Here is a 14203-nt window from a genome sequence, read left to right as displayed (position 1 = left end):
ATTTGTCGTATTTTTTGTTAGTTTTTATGCTTTTATTTCATCGAACAAGTCAAATATGTTTGACTGTATTATTTCATGTCGCATTTTCCTCATTTTTGTAGCTGTTTTTACTTTTTTCTAAGTTTTTTTCAACATAAAGCCCAACAGTTTCCCGTCTTTTTGGTTTGGCGCACAACTAGGCGGGCAAAAACTTATCGTGAACCTAAATTGATTTGTGGGCGTATCAAAATTTGCAAGGGGGCCGGATTTGGCCCGCGCGCCTTGAGTTTGACACATGTACTGCAATTATGCACATAATTATTGTATCTAATGAAGATTTATGGGAGCCTAATACATATTTGTGTACGGTGAGTGTATAGACTTCACCTTGAAAAATACACTTATCAGCTACGACCTTATGTATTGGCAAATTGTATGTGTAAGCATGTTATTCGTGTCACGTGTGTAACGCACCTTCCAGATTTTGATCCGGCCCGCAGATTTGATTTAGGTTCACAATTAATTTTGGCTGGTTAGTTGTGCACCAAACCAAAAAACAATAAACGGTTTTCCAAACTCTAATTATGTGACATTCAAAGCAGAATTTGGCAGATTTCCCGACATTGAGAATCAGAAATCCCCACACAGCCAGAGAGTTTACATGTTCAGGCTGAGAAACAGGTTGCTGGGTGGTAACAATGGTATCTTTTGTTTTTGATTGATTTTCTCTAACTCTATGATGGCGGATTTTTCTAGGGCTTTATGTGGAAAAGAATGCATCAACTGTCGGAAAAAGCTAAAGAAATTTAAAAAGCGACAAAAAAGCAACAAAAACAGCCACAAAAAAGTGACAAGTGTCAAAAAAACAGCTAAAAAAATGACGAAAATGTGACAAATGATAAAAAAATAAACCAAAAAAGCGACATGCAATAATACAGTCAAAGATATTTGACTTGTTCTATGAAATAAAAGCATGTCAACAAACTAAACACGTCTTCCAGTGTGGTCCTTAGTGGAACTGAAATCTAATTCCTTTAGCGTGTAATAAAGACGCCTTGTTGGATAAATATTTTTATAAAGTGACAAGCACATGCACATTTCCAAAATACAAAAATAATCTACAACATATTCAGAGTTCACTGTCGAAAATACAGCGCAAAAATATGTGCCACGTTTCAAGCTGTACAGTGTGTCGGAGCAGGTGTGCAGATGACTTCTTCTCAGGCGGTCATTTCAGATTTGTCCTCTGATTCGGGAGGCTCAATCACCATGGTTTCCAGATACTCTGAAGAAGAAGAAGAAGAAGAAGAAGAAGAAGAAGAAGAAGAAGAAGAAGAAGAAGAAGAAGAAGAAGAAGATAATAACATCAGACATTTATTCTTGCTTCAGAAAAAAAAAATCCTTTTATGGTGGATTTTGCAGTATTCAACACTTAGGGCTGGGTATCGTTCCAAACATTTTGATCTCTGTGTAATGTATTTTTCCTGCGTGTCTTATACAGCCAATCACAAACATTATTAGATCTTGGTAGAAGCATGCTGCATGCTGATTGGCTCACTGATGCTGATGAGATTTACTCCTTAAAGCCGAAATTATGTTTCTGTGTTAAAACGATGGCGTAGGTACGTGGAGACACGGACTCTACGGCGTGGCCTGACCTGCAACTCTCAAAAAATTTAACTACACGTCGCAGCGACACAGACTGTGATTGGTCCGCTCGGCCGTGGCTTGGTAGCGTTGCATTCCGACGCACAAGTCAGCAGGCTGTGTGCGGAGCCTCCGCAGAAGCATAAATCACGCTCAAGGTGATGAAATTGAGTAATTTTCAATACACGATACTTTAGACCCAATTCGGTCCGAGCCTAAGAAAGTAATCCAGTTCCCCGTCCCGTCCCTATTTACCACAGACGGTCGTCTCTCACCCGCAGTGCGGTCTGCTTCCGGCCGCGTGGCGATGAAGACCCAGGCCAGCCCCACCAGCAGAGCCACCACCAGGTTGACGGTCACCCACGGGTGGAGAATCTGGTGCTCTAACCCCGGGGGCCTGGAGGACAACAGGGGGGTGTCTCATGTATCCAGTGGTGGTAGAAGTATACAGAGCATTTACTTCAGTAAAAGTACTAAACACCACACCGTAGAAATACTCACAAGTAAAAGCCCTGCACTGAAAATGTAACTAAAGTAAAAGTCTGTAAGTATCATCAGGACGATGGAGTTCAAGTTATTATAAGTCAAAGTACTCGATGCAGAACTAGCCTCACATTTTAGAAACGAAAAAAAGCGTTGAAAGTGTCAAAAAGAATGTTAAAAATATCATAAAAAGGGACAGTGTTAAAAGAATCCAAAAAAATGTCACAAATCGAAACTCCATGTGTTCTGTGTGCAGGAATCTTAATGTGTAAAGTAACTAGTAACTAAAGCTGGAACAGATGAATGTAGTGGAGTAACTAAAGTAACTAGTAACTAAAGCTGGAACAGATGAATGTAGTGGAGTAACTAAAGTATCTGGTAACTAAAGCTGTAACAGGTGAATGTAGTGGAGTAACTAAAGTAACTAGTAACTAAAGCTGTAACAGATGAATGTAGTGGAGTAACTAAAGTAACTAGTAACTAAAGCTGGAACAGATGAATGTAGTGGAGTAACTAAAGTAACTAGTAACTAAAGCTGGAACAGATGAATGTAGTGGAGTAACTAAAGTATCTGGTAACTAAAGCTGTAACAGGTGAATGTAGTGGAGTAACTAAAGTAACTAGTAACTAAAGCTGTAACAGATGAATGTAGTGGAGTAACTAAAGTAACTAGTAACTAAAGCTGGAACAGATGAATGTAGTGGAGTAACTAAAGTAACTAGTAACTAAAGCTGGAACAGATGAATGTAGTGGAGTAACTAAAGTAACTAGTAACTAAAGCTGGAACAGATGAATGTAGTGGAGTAAAAAGTCCAATATTTCTCTCTAAAATGTAGCGAAGTAGAAGCAGAAAGTGGCGTGAAAAGAAAAAGACTCAGGTAAAGTGCAAGTACCTCAACGTTTGGTACTCAAGTACAAGTACTGGAGTAAAATGTACTTAGTTACATTCGTACTAGCCGGGCATTACAGTAAGATAGAAACATGAAAAGGAGTTCTGGCGAGCTCACCAGAACGTTGTGTTGAGGGCTGGGTACAGGTTGATGCGATCGCTGGTCATCTGCTGGCTCAGAGAGAGGACCAACGCTGAGAAATACACTGGATGATGAAACCGGGGGGGGGGTATATAAACAAAGAGTGTTGATTGAAACCCAGCAGACCCCGTCCGTTTGAGAGGAAAAACATGTTTCCGGTGCGAGGAAAATATGCGACACTACCGTTTATTTATATACATATATACATATTGAGTATGTAGTGCAGAGTATGTGATTTCGGACGCGACCCATATATTGTGCAGCCCTGCTAATAGACCCGTTGTTGAAGTTTCCTCGGGGTTACTACATAGTGGGGGACTCACAGAAAGAGGCGAGAGCCACGCGGTCCAGTTTGAGGAAGTCCCGCAGGGCCAAGGAGCCTTTGGCCAGGTCCACTCTGAGAATACACAAAAAAATTAAATTTTAATAAAAGGAGTTGCATATCCTCTTCATACTTTTACACACAAATACAGTTTGTACTTAAAAGGACAAATCCGGTGCTACATGAACCTAGGGGTTAGTAACACGTGTACCGAGTTGACCGTTCTCTGGGATGTTTTCATGCTAATCGAATGCGCAAACCGCTAATTAGCTTATAACGCTAGTCGTCGGGGCACTGGTGAAGGGAAAAAAATAATAATAGCTATTTCTACACCACTAACAAGGCTCAAAATAGCACCACACTTCCGCCGTAGCACAATGTAACCAGTAACCAGTAACATAGCTCAAGCACGGCGTTCGTGGTTCGACTGGTCATGTTTTCCCAAGATGGCGCCTGCCTGTTTACGCGTACGGTACTCTCTTTCTAATCTATCTTTTTAATAAACTGTCTGTACACTTACAAAGTTCTCAAAGCTTCAGTTTACATGTAGGGACCCTCATTATGCTACCGTGGGAGTGTGGTGCCATTTTGAGCCTTGTTAGCAATTTCTTTTTACTTTAGCGTGCACCGACAACTAGCGTTACAAGCTAATTAGCGCTTTGCGCTAAAACTGGTCACATTCGATTAGCATGAAAACATATCCCAGAGAACGGTCGACTCGGTACACCTGTGTTATTAACCCCCAGGTTCATTTTGTGCCGGACTTGTCCTTTAAGCAGCTTCACTGGACGTAAAAGGAGGCTTTTTCTCGGGTGGGTGTGAAGGCGGCCCCGTACCGGTCGAAGGCGGCCACCGTGCTGATGGCCAGCAGCATGTAGAGCAGCGACTGGGACGGGTACGCCAGGCTGTGGTACTGCTCCAGCAGGTTGGACAGAGCGATGAGGTGCTGCCCGGCTAACATGTACACCACCACGACGTTCCACACGGCGAAGCCCGCCAGGAAGCCGTGACAATACAGACCGAACAACCTGCACAACACACAGAGCCCAGGAGAGAGATTTAGGGAGGGCAAGGTTTCCACAGGTTTAATTTAAGACTTTTTTTAAATAACATTTAGAATGAAATTTAATACCAACTTCACGGCTGTACTGGTAAAGGTATGTACAGGTTCTGCAGGTTTCACCATGTCAAATTTAGGACTTTTTAAGACCTTTTTAAGACCATTACGAATAATAATATTATTATTTAATAATAACTTTTATTTGTATAGCGCCTTTCATGAAACCCAAGGACACTTAACAGAATTACCATGGCTAAGCTAAAGGAGGTTGTAGGCTGTGGTAATGTCCAGGGTTGGAGCATTTCGGTTATCTGCAGGGAGGGTGTTCCAGAGGGATGGGGCTGCAACACTGAAGGCTCTGTCTCTGAAGGTACAGAGTCTGGTGTGGGGGACGGAGAGCAGGCCAGGGTCTGAGGGCCGCGGCTTTCGCGGGTGGGCCGTATGGATGGAGGAGGTCAGAGAGGTACTGTGGGGCCAGGGGCACGGGGGGATTTGTAGGTGAGAAGGAGGATTTTATATTTGATGCGGGACTTAACTGGGAGCCAGTGAAGGTGGATGAGGGTGAAATGAAATGAGATGAATGAAATGTAAACAATTCAAATCTGTTTTACCTCTGTGGTACAATCCGAAAGAGACCGATAACGCGAAGCTGATTGGCTGCAAAATCCGTTGCATGTTGTTCTAATTTGTAGTCGTTAAACAGCAAATTAGACCCTGACAGAAAGAACTACAACACCGCGGTCTTAATTTCCCTACGTCCATGTAACGCTACCTCTAATGCTCCCGCAGCGCTTTACATTGTTCTTTTGTGAAATCTGAGACTTTTTGAGACATTTTTAAGACCCTGCGGGTACCACACGCTCATAAATATTTGCATCGTAAAAGATAGGGATGTCCCGATCAGCTTTTTTGGCCCCCAATCCCGATCCAATTTTTTAAAATATTGAATATCTGCCGACACCGAGTCCTGATCCGATACTTGTATTTGCCTAGACAACAGAGCTGTACACCGGTTTTTGTTTACAAAAATACCTAAGTAAACAAATTAACTTTGTTAGCTCAATACAGTTAACATAGTGCAGCTAGCATTTTTGTAAAAGCCGATACCTCCCGATCCGATCGGGACATCCCTAGTAAAAAGACACATGTCCGTCACCTGAAGCATTTGTGCACATTCATAGAAACGTCTCTGGTGGTCCAGGCGGGCTGGAAGTCAGTCATGTGATCCGTATGGTCGTTGGTCTTCCTCCAGTCGGCGTGCTCGGTGGCCTGGAAACGCTCTGCACGGGAACACACCACAATGACCAATTCAGCGACTTAACAGACTCAACTAAGCTTGTAACAATTATTACATTGTTGTGAAATAATAATAAATTATTTGCATTTTGGGTGTTTTATTCAATTTTATTAGCCTAGAAATCTAGACGCACCCTAGCGGCAGCTTATGTAATTTGCAGCCAGGGTCAGTCTAACAACTCTCCGTTGGCTTGCGAGCTGGAAAAACCAAACTCTGGTCAGGCCAATCGCATCGTGTATAGAGTCGGTGGGCGGGGCTTAACATAAGGACGGCAGAGTGACGGTTCTGAGTGAATTCCCTTCTACTTGAAAACAAAGAAGATGGCTGCTGCTGCTGGAGAACAGACTCTGGGAGACTTGGAGTTCAAAGAACAAAGAACGGCTCTGAAGTCATTCTTAAAAAAGGAAGATGTGTTGGGAGTTTTGCCGACCGGATACGGCAAAAGTTTCATCTATCAACTAGCGTTGCTCTGGTTGGTTGTAGCGCTATCCTATTGCGTGCAGAGGGAATTTGAAAGACAACCGTTTATCCCGCCCCTCGGAATGAGCCCCGCCAGTGCTGAGTTCCCAGACCCAACATCTGACTGAAAGAGACAATTATATTGTTAATCGCAATTATTTCTGAGATTAATTTGTAAAGCAACATTTGGGAATTGTTCCAGCTCTGGACTCGACCACGTCTTCTTCCTTAGTTACTCACTGTTCCTCTCGACGAAGACTTTCCCCACCGGCTGGCTCTGACCCTGCGGGGCCGAGAACAGGGAATGCTGGGAAATAGGAGGAGGGGTGTCGGTGATAATATCGTCCTCTTCTATGTCCAACTCATCGGGAAGCTGCGAGTCAGCGACTTTAGGCTTCCTGGAATAACAAGAACTAAGGTTAGAGAGGAAAATGAAGCACGTACGATATATCTTGCTGACATTTCTTTTCAAACGTTTTCTCTCCAATTTGCTCTTTTTTTTTTTTATAATTCTGTGTTTTATCACGATGCAAATGGCAAACTTTGTTCAATGAATTTTGTCATATTTCCTTTGGCTTGGTATCATTTTACCAAAATATTTGCAGCCGGACACATGCAATAAAATAAAATAAGATATATAACTCAAAACCAGGTGTTTATGCATTAACAATACAGCACGACTAACAGGATAGTACATATGACGGAGCCATTGTTTTTGAAATTCCAATTATCAAATCTGCTGACATTATCACATCATTTATTTATTTATTTTTTTTACTTTTTCTTTTTGGTTCTTTTGACCAGTTCTTCTCCATCGGTGGTGTGATCGGCTGTATCTCCGTTCACCAGGTCGGCTCGGTCATCGCCAAGTTCTGAAACCACAAACGGACACGTCTGTAAGGGCTGCTGCACGCTGGCTGCGTGGCGTGAGCGTGGCGTTTCTGTTGCGTGTCGGCTGCGTGGCGTGAGCGTGGCGTTTCTGTTGTGTGTCGGCTGCGTGGCGTGAGCGTGGCGTTTCTGTTGCGTGTCGGCTGCGTGGCGTGAGCGTGGCGTTTCTGTTGCGTGTCGGCTGCGTGGCGTGAGCGTGGCGTTTCTGTTGCGTGTTGGCTGCGTGGTGTGAGCGTGGCGTGAGCGTGGTGTTTCTGTTGCGTGTCGGCTGCGTGGCGTGAGCGTGGTGTTTCTGTTGCGTGTCGGCTGCGTGGCGTGAGCGTGGCGTTTCTGTTGCGTGTTGGCTGCGTGGCGTGAGCGTTGCGTTTCTGTTGCGTGTCGGCTGCGTGGCGTGAGCGTGTCGGCTGCGTGGCGTGAGCGTGGCGTTTCTGTTGCGTGTTGGCTGCGTGGCGTTTCTGTTGCGTGTTGGCTGCGTGGCGTGAGCGTGGCGTTTCTGTTGCGTGTTGGCTGCGTGGTGTGAGCGTGGCGTGAGCGTGGCGTTTCTGTTGCGTGTCGGCTGCGTGGCGTGAGCGTGGCGTTTCTGTTGCGTGTCGGCTGCGTGGCGTGAGCGTGGCGTTTCTGTTGCGTGTCGGCTGCGTGGCGTGAGCGTGGCGTTTCTGTTGCGTGGCGTTTCTGTTGCGTGTCGGCTGCGTGGCGTGAGCGTGGCGTTTCTGTTGCGTGTTGGCTGCGTGGCGTGAGCGTGGCGTTTCTGTTGCGTGTTGGCTGCGTGGTGTGAGCGTGGCGTGAGCGTGGCGTTTCTGTTGCGTGTCGGCTGCGTGGCGTGAGCGTGGCGTTTCTGTTGCGTGTTGGCTGCGTGGCGTGAGCGTGGCGTTTCTGTTGCGTGTTGGCTGCGTGGCGTGAGCGTGGCGTTTCTGTTGCGTGTCGGCTGCGTGGCGTGAGCGTGGCGTTTCTGTTGCGTGTCGGCTGCGTGGCGTGAGCGTGGCGTTTCTGTTGCGTGTCGGCTGCGTGGCGTGAGCGTGGCGTTTCTGTTGCGTGTTGGCTGCGTGGCGTGAGCGTGGCGTTTCTGTTGCGTGTTGGCTGCGTGGTGTGAGCGTGGCGTGAGCGTGGCGTTTCTGTTGCGTGTCGGCTGCGTGGCGTGAGCGTGGCGTTTCTGTTGCGTGTCGGCTGCGTGGCGTGAGCGTGGCGTTTCTGTTGCGTGTCGGCTGCGTGGCGTGAGCGTGGCGTTTCTGTTGCGTGTCGGCTGCGTGGCGTGAGCGTGGCGTTTCTGTTGCGTGTCGGCTGCGTGGCGTGAGCGTGGCGTTTCTGTTGCGTGTCGGCTGCGTGGCGTGAGCGTGGCGTTTCTGTTGCGTGTCGGCTGCGTGGCGTGAGCGTGGCGTTTCTGTTGCGTGTCGGCTGCGTGGCGTGTTCTATGTCTTTGCGCACCAGAAACGTGTCTGCTAGCCTCGTCTGTACACATGGATGTTTTCCATTGATAAAATGAAATGTTAAACATAAATATATACGGATATGATTACAGCAAAGACAACGTCGGCAGTATTGACGGCAAAATAGGCTACAGAATATTTCGTTGTTTTTTTTTTTTAAATTACATTTATATCTGCATTCATGAGACATTTTTCACGGCAGACATGTCATAGTAGGAAAAGAACAGGTGTATTCAAAACCATTACTGATGGCTGCATTCCACTAGGAGAGACCCTGGTATTGTTCATGCTGACTCACTGAAATATCTTACTGGGACACTTGATGGAATTGAGCCATCGTTAAGGTTATCAATTTCAGCTGGGCTTTTCCTACTATGACAAGTCAACATGTCTGCTGTGGAAAAGGTCCATTGACAGGACAGCTGAAGACATGAAAGGTGAGAGAGAGGGTGGGGGGGGGTTGGAGATGACATGCAGAAAAGGGCCGCAGGTCTGAGTCGTATGTACCCCCATTTTAACAAACACTGCAATAAACCAGCGTTCTTAACTAAAAATAACCTTGGAACTATGAAGAAACAACAAACGGAACATAAATACACGTAACACACCAGATGATACGTACTCCCATTTTAAGAAACGCCGATTTAAATTATGAATACCAACTTTTGCCTTCAAACAGGCGATTTAGAGTCCCTTTGTTTACACACAACAGGCCTAAGAACTCTTATTGCTTGCTAAATGTAACTGTTGTCTAGCTATCTGTGTATTTTTCATTCGTTTCTCAGTTTTGGGGCGGATGAATCTCAGTGTCTGTCCAGACAATAAAGTCGAATCGTAAAAGTTAGAAGAAATAAAATGCCGAAAAGCAGCGTTTATAGGCCAACTTGTGTTTTTAGTCTTTACCTATAGGGCCGGTTTTCTTTTTCCTCCTCCTCCTCTGAGGCGGAGCATCCGTCGGGGGTTCGGGGGAAAGTTGCTCTCCAAACTCAGACTCCCTGCGGCTGCCCAGGCCTCCCATTTTCATACCATGATCTGAACAGGAAGGAATTAAGAAACATTTGGCTTTTTACGTTAAAAAGCGCCATTAAAATGTATTCTCTTGGCTTTTTAAATTAGGAGACTGAAGGGTTTTTTTCCAAATGGAAACCTCACAAATAAAAAAGAAAACCTTCTTACTTTTAACCGAGAAGTGATGGAAATTGCCAGCCTCCTTATCCCACGTTTACAAACTGACTTTAAAGGCTAGGCTACAGAGATGTGAAGGATCTTACAAGTCTATCTTAAAAGTATTAATATTTTTAAATGGAGTCTGGTGGGTTTAGCGCTAGCAACCTCAGAGCTGGTTCTGGTTAAACAGAAAGGTCTTAAAGGTCTATCTCTGTAGGGATGTTAGAATAATTTACATTATCAAATAATAGACAGAATCACTGGAGATATATTCATTTTACTTGAGAACATAACAAGGAGGCAACCTCCGCACTACAGAATAGTACAGACAATGACCGAACGAAAAGCTCTCTACAGCTGCTTTTTATAATAACCAGTGAAATGCAATAAATCCTGATCCAAGAGTTGGTGTCGTCAGTTGTTATCTGGTGAGAGACGATGGTGTCTCCTTTATCTAGTCAGGGAGCACCTGTTCCTTCCTCAGCATCACACCGTGTGCTCCAGACAAGGACAAGACACTGGCTCCCAGATACCAGATGGCGACAGCAGCAACTGTGTTTTGTCTTGTTATAATGCAAACAGTTTTAATAATAATCAGAGAAATAGTATGTATCATCATTTTTCCCCTAACAGGAGCCTTTCATTAATGTTGACAGACACTTGGAATAATAATCTGAGCCTGTCAGGGACAAAACAAGCACTCTTAGGAGACCAATTTCAAAGATTGTTATTCTTATCACTCACTTACACACAAAAACATAAAATAGTGTCCAGGCTGAAAGCCCCCGAATTTACCCTTTGTTTGGGTTACATACCGTCAATTTCATCGACTCCATTCGTCTCCTTACTCGACCTCTTCTTCTTCTTATGTTTTGGCGCTGGTACTTCTCCTGTACACGAGTCATAAACAAATCGATCAAATCAAGAGCTTCAGTAAAAAAAATATATATGACACGTATCCATCGCATATCGTTCCACATGTTACAAATCCACACTCACCATCCGGGTCTGGACTTCACGTTTTCCACACGGCCGACAAAAAGAGAGAAGAAGTTTTGGTTTGACTTTTACAGTGTAAATACTGTAGATAAAGACAATAAGAGTGGCTTTTTTATTGTGGCCAGCCTAAGGCACACCTGTGCAATGACCAGGCTGTCTAATGAGCATCTTGATATGCCACACCTGTGAGGTGGGTGGATTTTCTCGGCAAAGGAGAAGTGCTCACTATTGTCACAGATTTAGACAGATTTGTGAACAATATTTGAGAGAAATAGGCCTTTTGTGTACATAGATAAAGTCTTAGATCTTTGAGTTCAGTTCATGAAAAATGGGGGCAAAAACAAAAGTGTTGAGTTTATAATTTTGTTTATACATACATACATACATTATATATATATATATATATATATATATATATATATATATATATATATATATATATATATCATTGTAGATAAACACCTTACCTACCTTGGCATTGTGGGAAGTGATCGCTGTCCACGCTTAAGTAGACAAAAACAAGAAGTACGGGTCAAGTTTGGTCCTTTGTGTTAGTATATATTCCATTTTCAAAATAACATCAATTGAAAAACAATCTCCTTTTTTGTGTGATTCCTGCTTCTGTGATTTAACAGGCTTTCAGCAAGTTGAATTTAAATCCTTGAAGCTGGAAAGTTAAGGATTTACAGTTACGCACGTTACTGTAATTGACTCGTTTTCTTTGTTGTTGTTGTTGTGTACTTTTACTTTTTAAAGTTGTTTTTCAAATCTGCAACTTAACTTTTACTTAAGTATGTATTGTTTGAAGTATTGTACTTTGCTACATTGTTAGGGGGTAAAAAACAAAAAAAAAGTGAATAAAAAAGCTCTCTAACGTTTTGTAGCCATCAACAGACTCAAATCCAAAGCGTCTTTGTGCTATCAAATCACAAAAGACTTTGATTTTATGAAATAGGTGTAATAAGTATAAATAGATACGAAGTATATAATATATACAAAAAAAGTATATCTCCCCCCCGATGTTAAAAAGTAACTTTTGCTCCGAGTAAGTTTTAAATGAGCTACTTTTAACTCTTACTCGAGTAGATTTTTAAAGCAGTATCTCTCCCTTACTTGATCTATTATAATCTACAAACATAACACACTTAGCAGTTTGTTCAATTGGATTGAGAACGTCCCATCAAACACAGCGTAAACACATTACCAAAATGACCTCTCCTGTGACGCAAGGAGCCCAGATGCAAACATTGTGGGAGCTACCCCGAATGTCGCAGGTAGAAAGCATACAGTCAGATAAGACAATCCGAGATAAAAAAAAATAAAGACCTTACCCTCGTCTTTCCGGCCATTCCGCGCAGGAATCGAAGTCAGAGTGGAAAGCAGCTATGTAACAACCTGGCTGACACTGTTAAGTCCCCCCCTAAATCCCTATTACATGCACCAGGACTGGGGATTACTCAGGGCACAGGGTCAGAAGACTCAAACCGGTGTGTGTGAGACTGAGTGAATCGTCCAGAGAGAAGCGGGTCCGCCTGTGGAATCTGGTTTCACTTTTTTGACGATGCTTAGTTGATATAAACACCTACAGTGCAGGGTCCCCCCCGCCATTTTAAGGTTTATTAGGTGCAGCACCCCGAGCCGTTTTGGGCAGCACCTAGTTTTTAATCAACGTTTTCAGACACCGATATGGTGATAATAACAGTCCAAAATGATGTAAAAAAAAAGACGAGGAACTACCACAAAGGGACACAAACCGTCTACAAAGAGACGCCAAATGACCCCAGAGACCCAAACAACCCCAAAGGAAACAAAAATGACCAAAAAAAAAAAAAAAAAAAAAAAAAAAAGAGTTTCCTATAATGATAAATTGAGTAGCTCGGGTTTTAGCTATAAGCAGGGTATTACATAGAGTCAGAGTAACTGTGTACATCTGATTATATAGCAGGGCTGTAGTACTCGAGTCCGAACTCGAGACGGTTTGGTCTCGGACTTGCTGGTATTTGGACTTGTCGTCTCTCTGCCAAATATGGCTTTTGGTCTCAACCGAGTCCAGGTGTCTTTATTATGTTTATAATAATATTGGAGGGAAAGTGAAACACTGGCCACCTGATAACCAATCACACAATACTGGTCACTTCTTTTCTACACTGTGAAGTAGGGCTGTGCTCGATTGAAGAAATTCTTAGTCGACTAACACTCATTCAATTGTATTGACTAGTCGATTAGTCGATTTAATCGACAGATCTGTAAATCTGAGTTTCTCCGCAAAGAGTCATGCAAAAGTTTCTTGGAAATAAGTCATTCAGCATGAAAAAAAAGCATCAAACATGACTAATCGACTAAAGAATTCTAAGTTGACTAAGACCAAAACGACGACTAATCGACTAAAAGGGAGCAGCCCTAGAGTGACGCTATATTGTCATTTAGTTGCTCAGTACTAGTACCTAGCAGTGGTAATAGTAGTGGATTGGTGTCTGTATCAGTTCTAACACTGCTATTATGAGGTATCACCATATGGCATTCTGTTTTCTTTAGATTATTATATGATATCAAGGGGAATGGCTATACTTACAAATCCTGGTTGTTGTGACACTGTTTTTGCTTTTAGAATAATAACCCAAAATGATTGTTGATACTGTTATGCATGAGAGCTTTTTTTTTTTTTTTTTTTTCCTTTCTGTTCTGGACTCGGTCTTGTCTTGGACTCGACTAGTCCTGGTCTTGGACTTGTGTTGAACTCGACAAAGGTGGTCTTTCTTGACTACCTTTCAATTCAATTTGTTTGTATTTATTTTATGTGATTCCTTTTTTCTTATTGTATTTAAGTACCTTTGATTATTAAATGTACTTATGTTATGTCATCATAACGTAGATAACGTAAGATTGCGATGTCCATTGATGCCGAGCTGCTGTTTGTGTCACATGATGTTTGTGAGAATTTGCAAATAATTAAACAAAAATACAATAGTGGAGTTATAGGACTGACCTGTGGAAGAGGCGGGAGCTCCCTGGCTCGCATTTTCTATAATGATAAAACATACACGGTCATATGTATAAGTACTAGTTAGAAATACTACAATTGTCGTCAAAATAGCAATTCATGCTAGCGCTAAAACGTTAGCTAACGCTACTGTAAAGGCTGCTAGAAATTAACGTTACCGTTATTTGTGAAAACAAGTACGTTACCTTTAAGCCTTCCGTATCCATACTAGGCAATTTCAGCTTGAAATGTGCCTTTAAATGCACATCCAGTTAAATCATCTTTAGTTGACAAGTAAATATTAACGGCTACAGCCGTTTACACGTGAATAAACTGCTACTTTTTATGATTATTTCTTTGTTTATGCTCTACAAGTGGAGAGCGGTTACCCGGATGCATTTACGCGTAGCACACAAGACTTCCTGACTGTATCTTCAAAATAAAAGCTCCCACAAAAGGCAAGCAAA

The 14203-nt window shown here is 43.0% G+C and overlaps 1 protein-coding gene across 2 annotated transcripts; it reads right to left on the bottom strand.

Annotated features, from left to right (window-relative positions):
- Positions 1-1037: 1037 nt before the first annotated feature.
- On the bottom strand, positions 1038-14154 carry LOC114551227 (transmembrane protein 237B). 2 transcript variants are annotated; one of them, XM_028572398.1, is made up of 14 exons: positions 13943-14154; positions 13743-13778; positions 11228-11259; positions 10757-10770; positions 10573-10647; positions 9494-9622; positions 7057-7150; positions 6519-6676; positions 5679-5802; positions 4299-4490; positions 3464-3537; positions 3117-3204; positions 1882-2023; positions 1038-1264 (listed from the first exon to the last, which is right to left on the bottom strand). In XM_028572398.1, exons 1-14 carry the CDS (start codon positions 13961-13963, stop codon positions 1244-1246), a joined length of 1200 nt encoding a protein of 399 aa, XP_028428199.1. In that variant the 5' UTR covers positions 13964-14154; the 3' UTR covers positions 1038-1243. The 2 variants fall into 2 exon arrangements, with proteins under 2 accessions (XP_028428199.1, XP_028428198.1); XM_028572397.1 differs by having other exon boundaries at positions 1902-2023.
- Between the last annotated feature and the right edge of the window lie 49 nt (positions 14155-14203).

Source organism: Perca flavescens, chromosome 24, assembly GCF_004354835.1.
Source record: "Perca flavescens isolate YP-PL-M2 chromosome 24, PFLA_1.0, whole genome shotgun sequence".
Taxonomy (NCBI): domain Eukaryota; kingdom Metazoa; phylum Chordata; class Actinopteri; order Perciformes; family Percidae; genus Perca; species Perca flavescens.
This window is presented reverse-complemented; position numbering and strand designations above follow the sequence as displayed.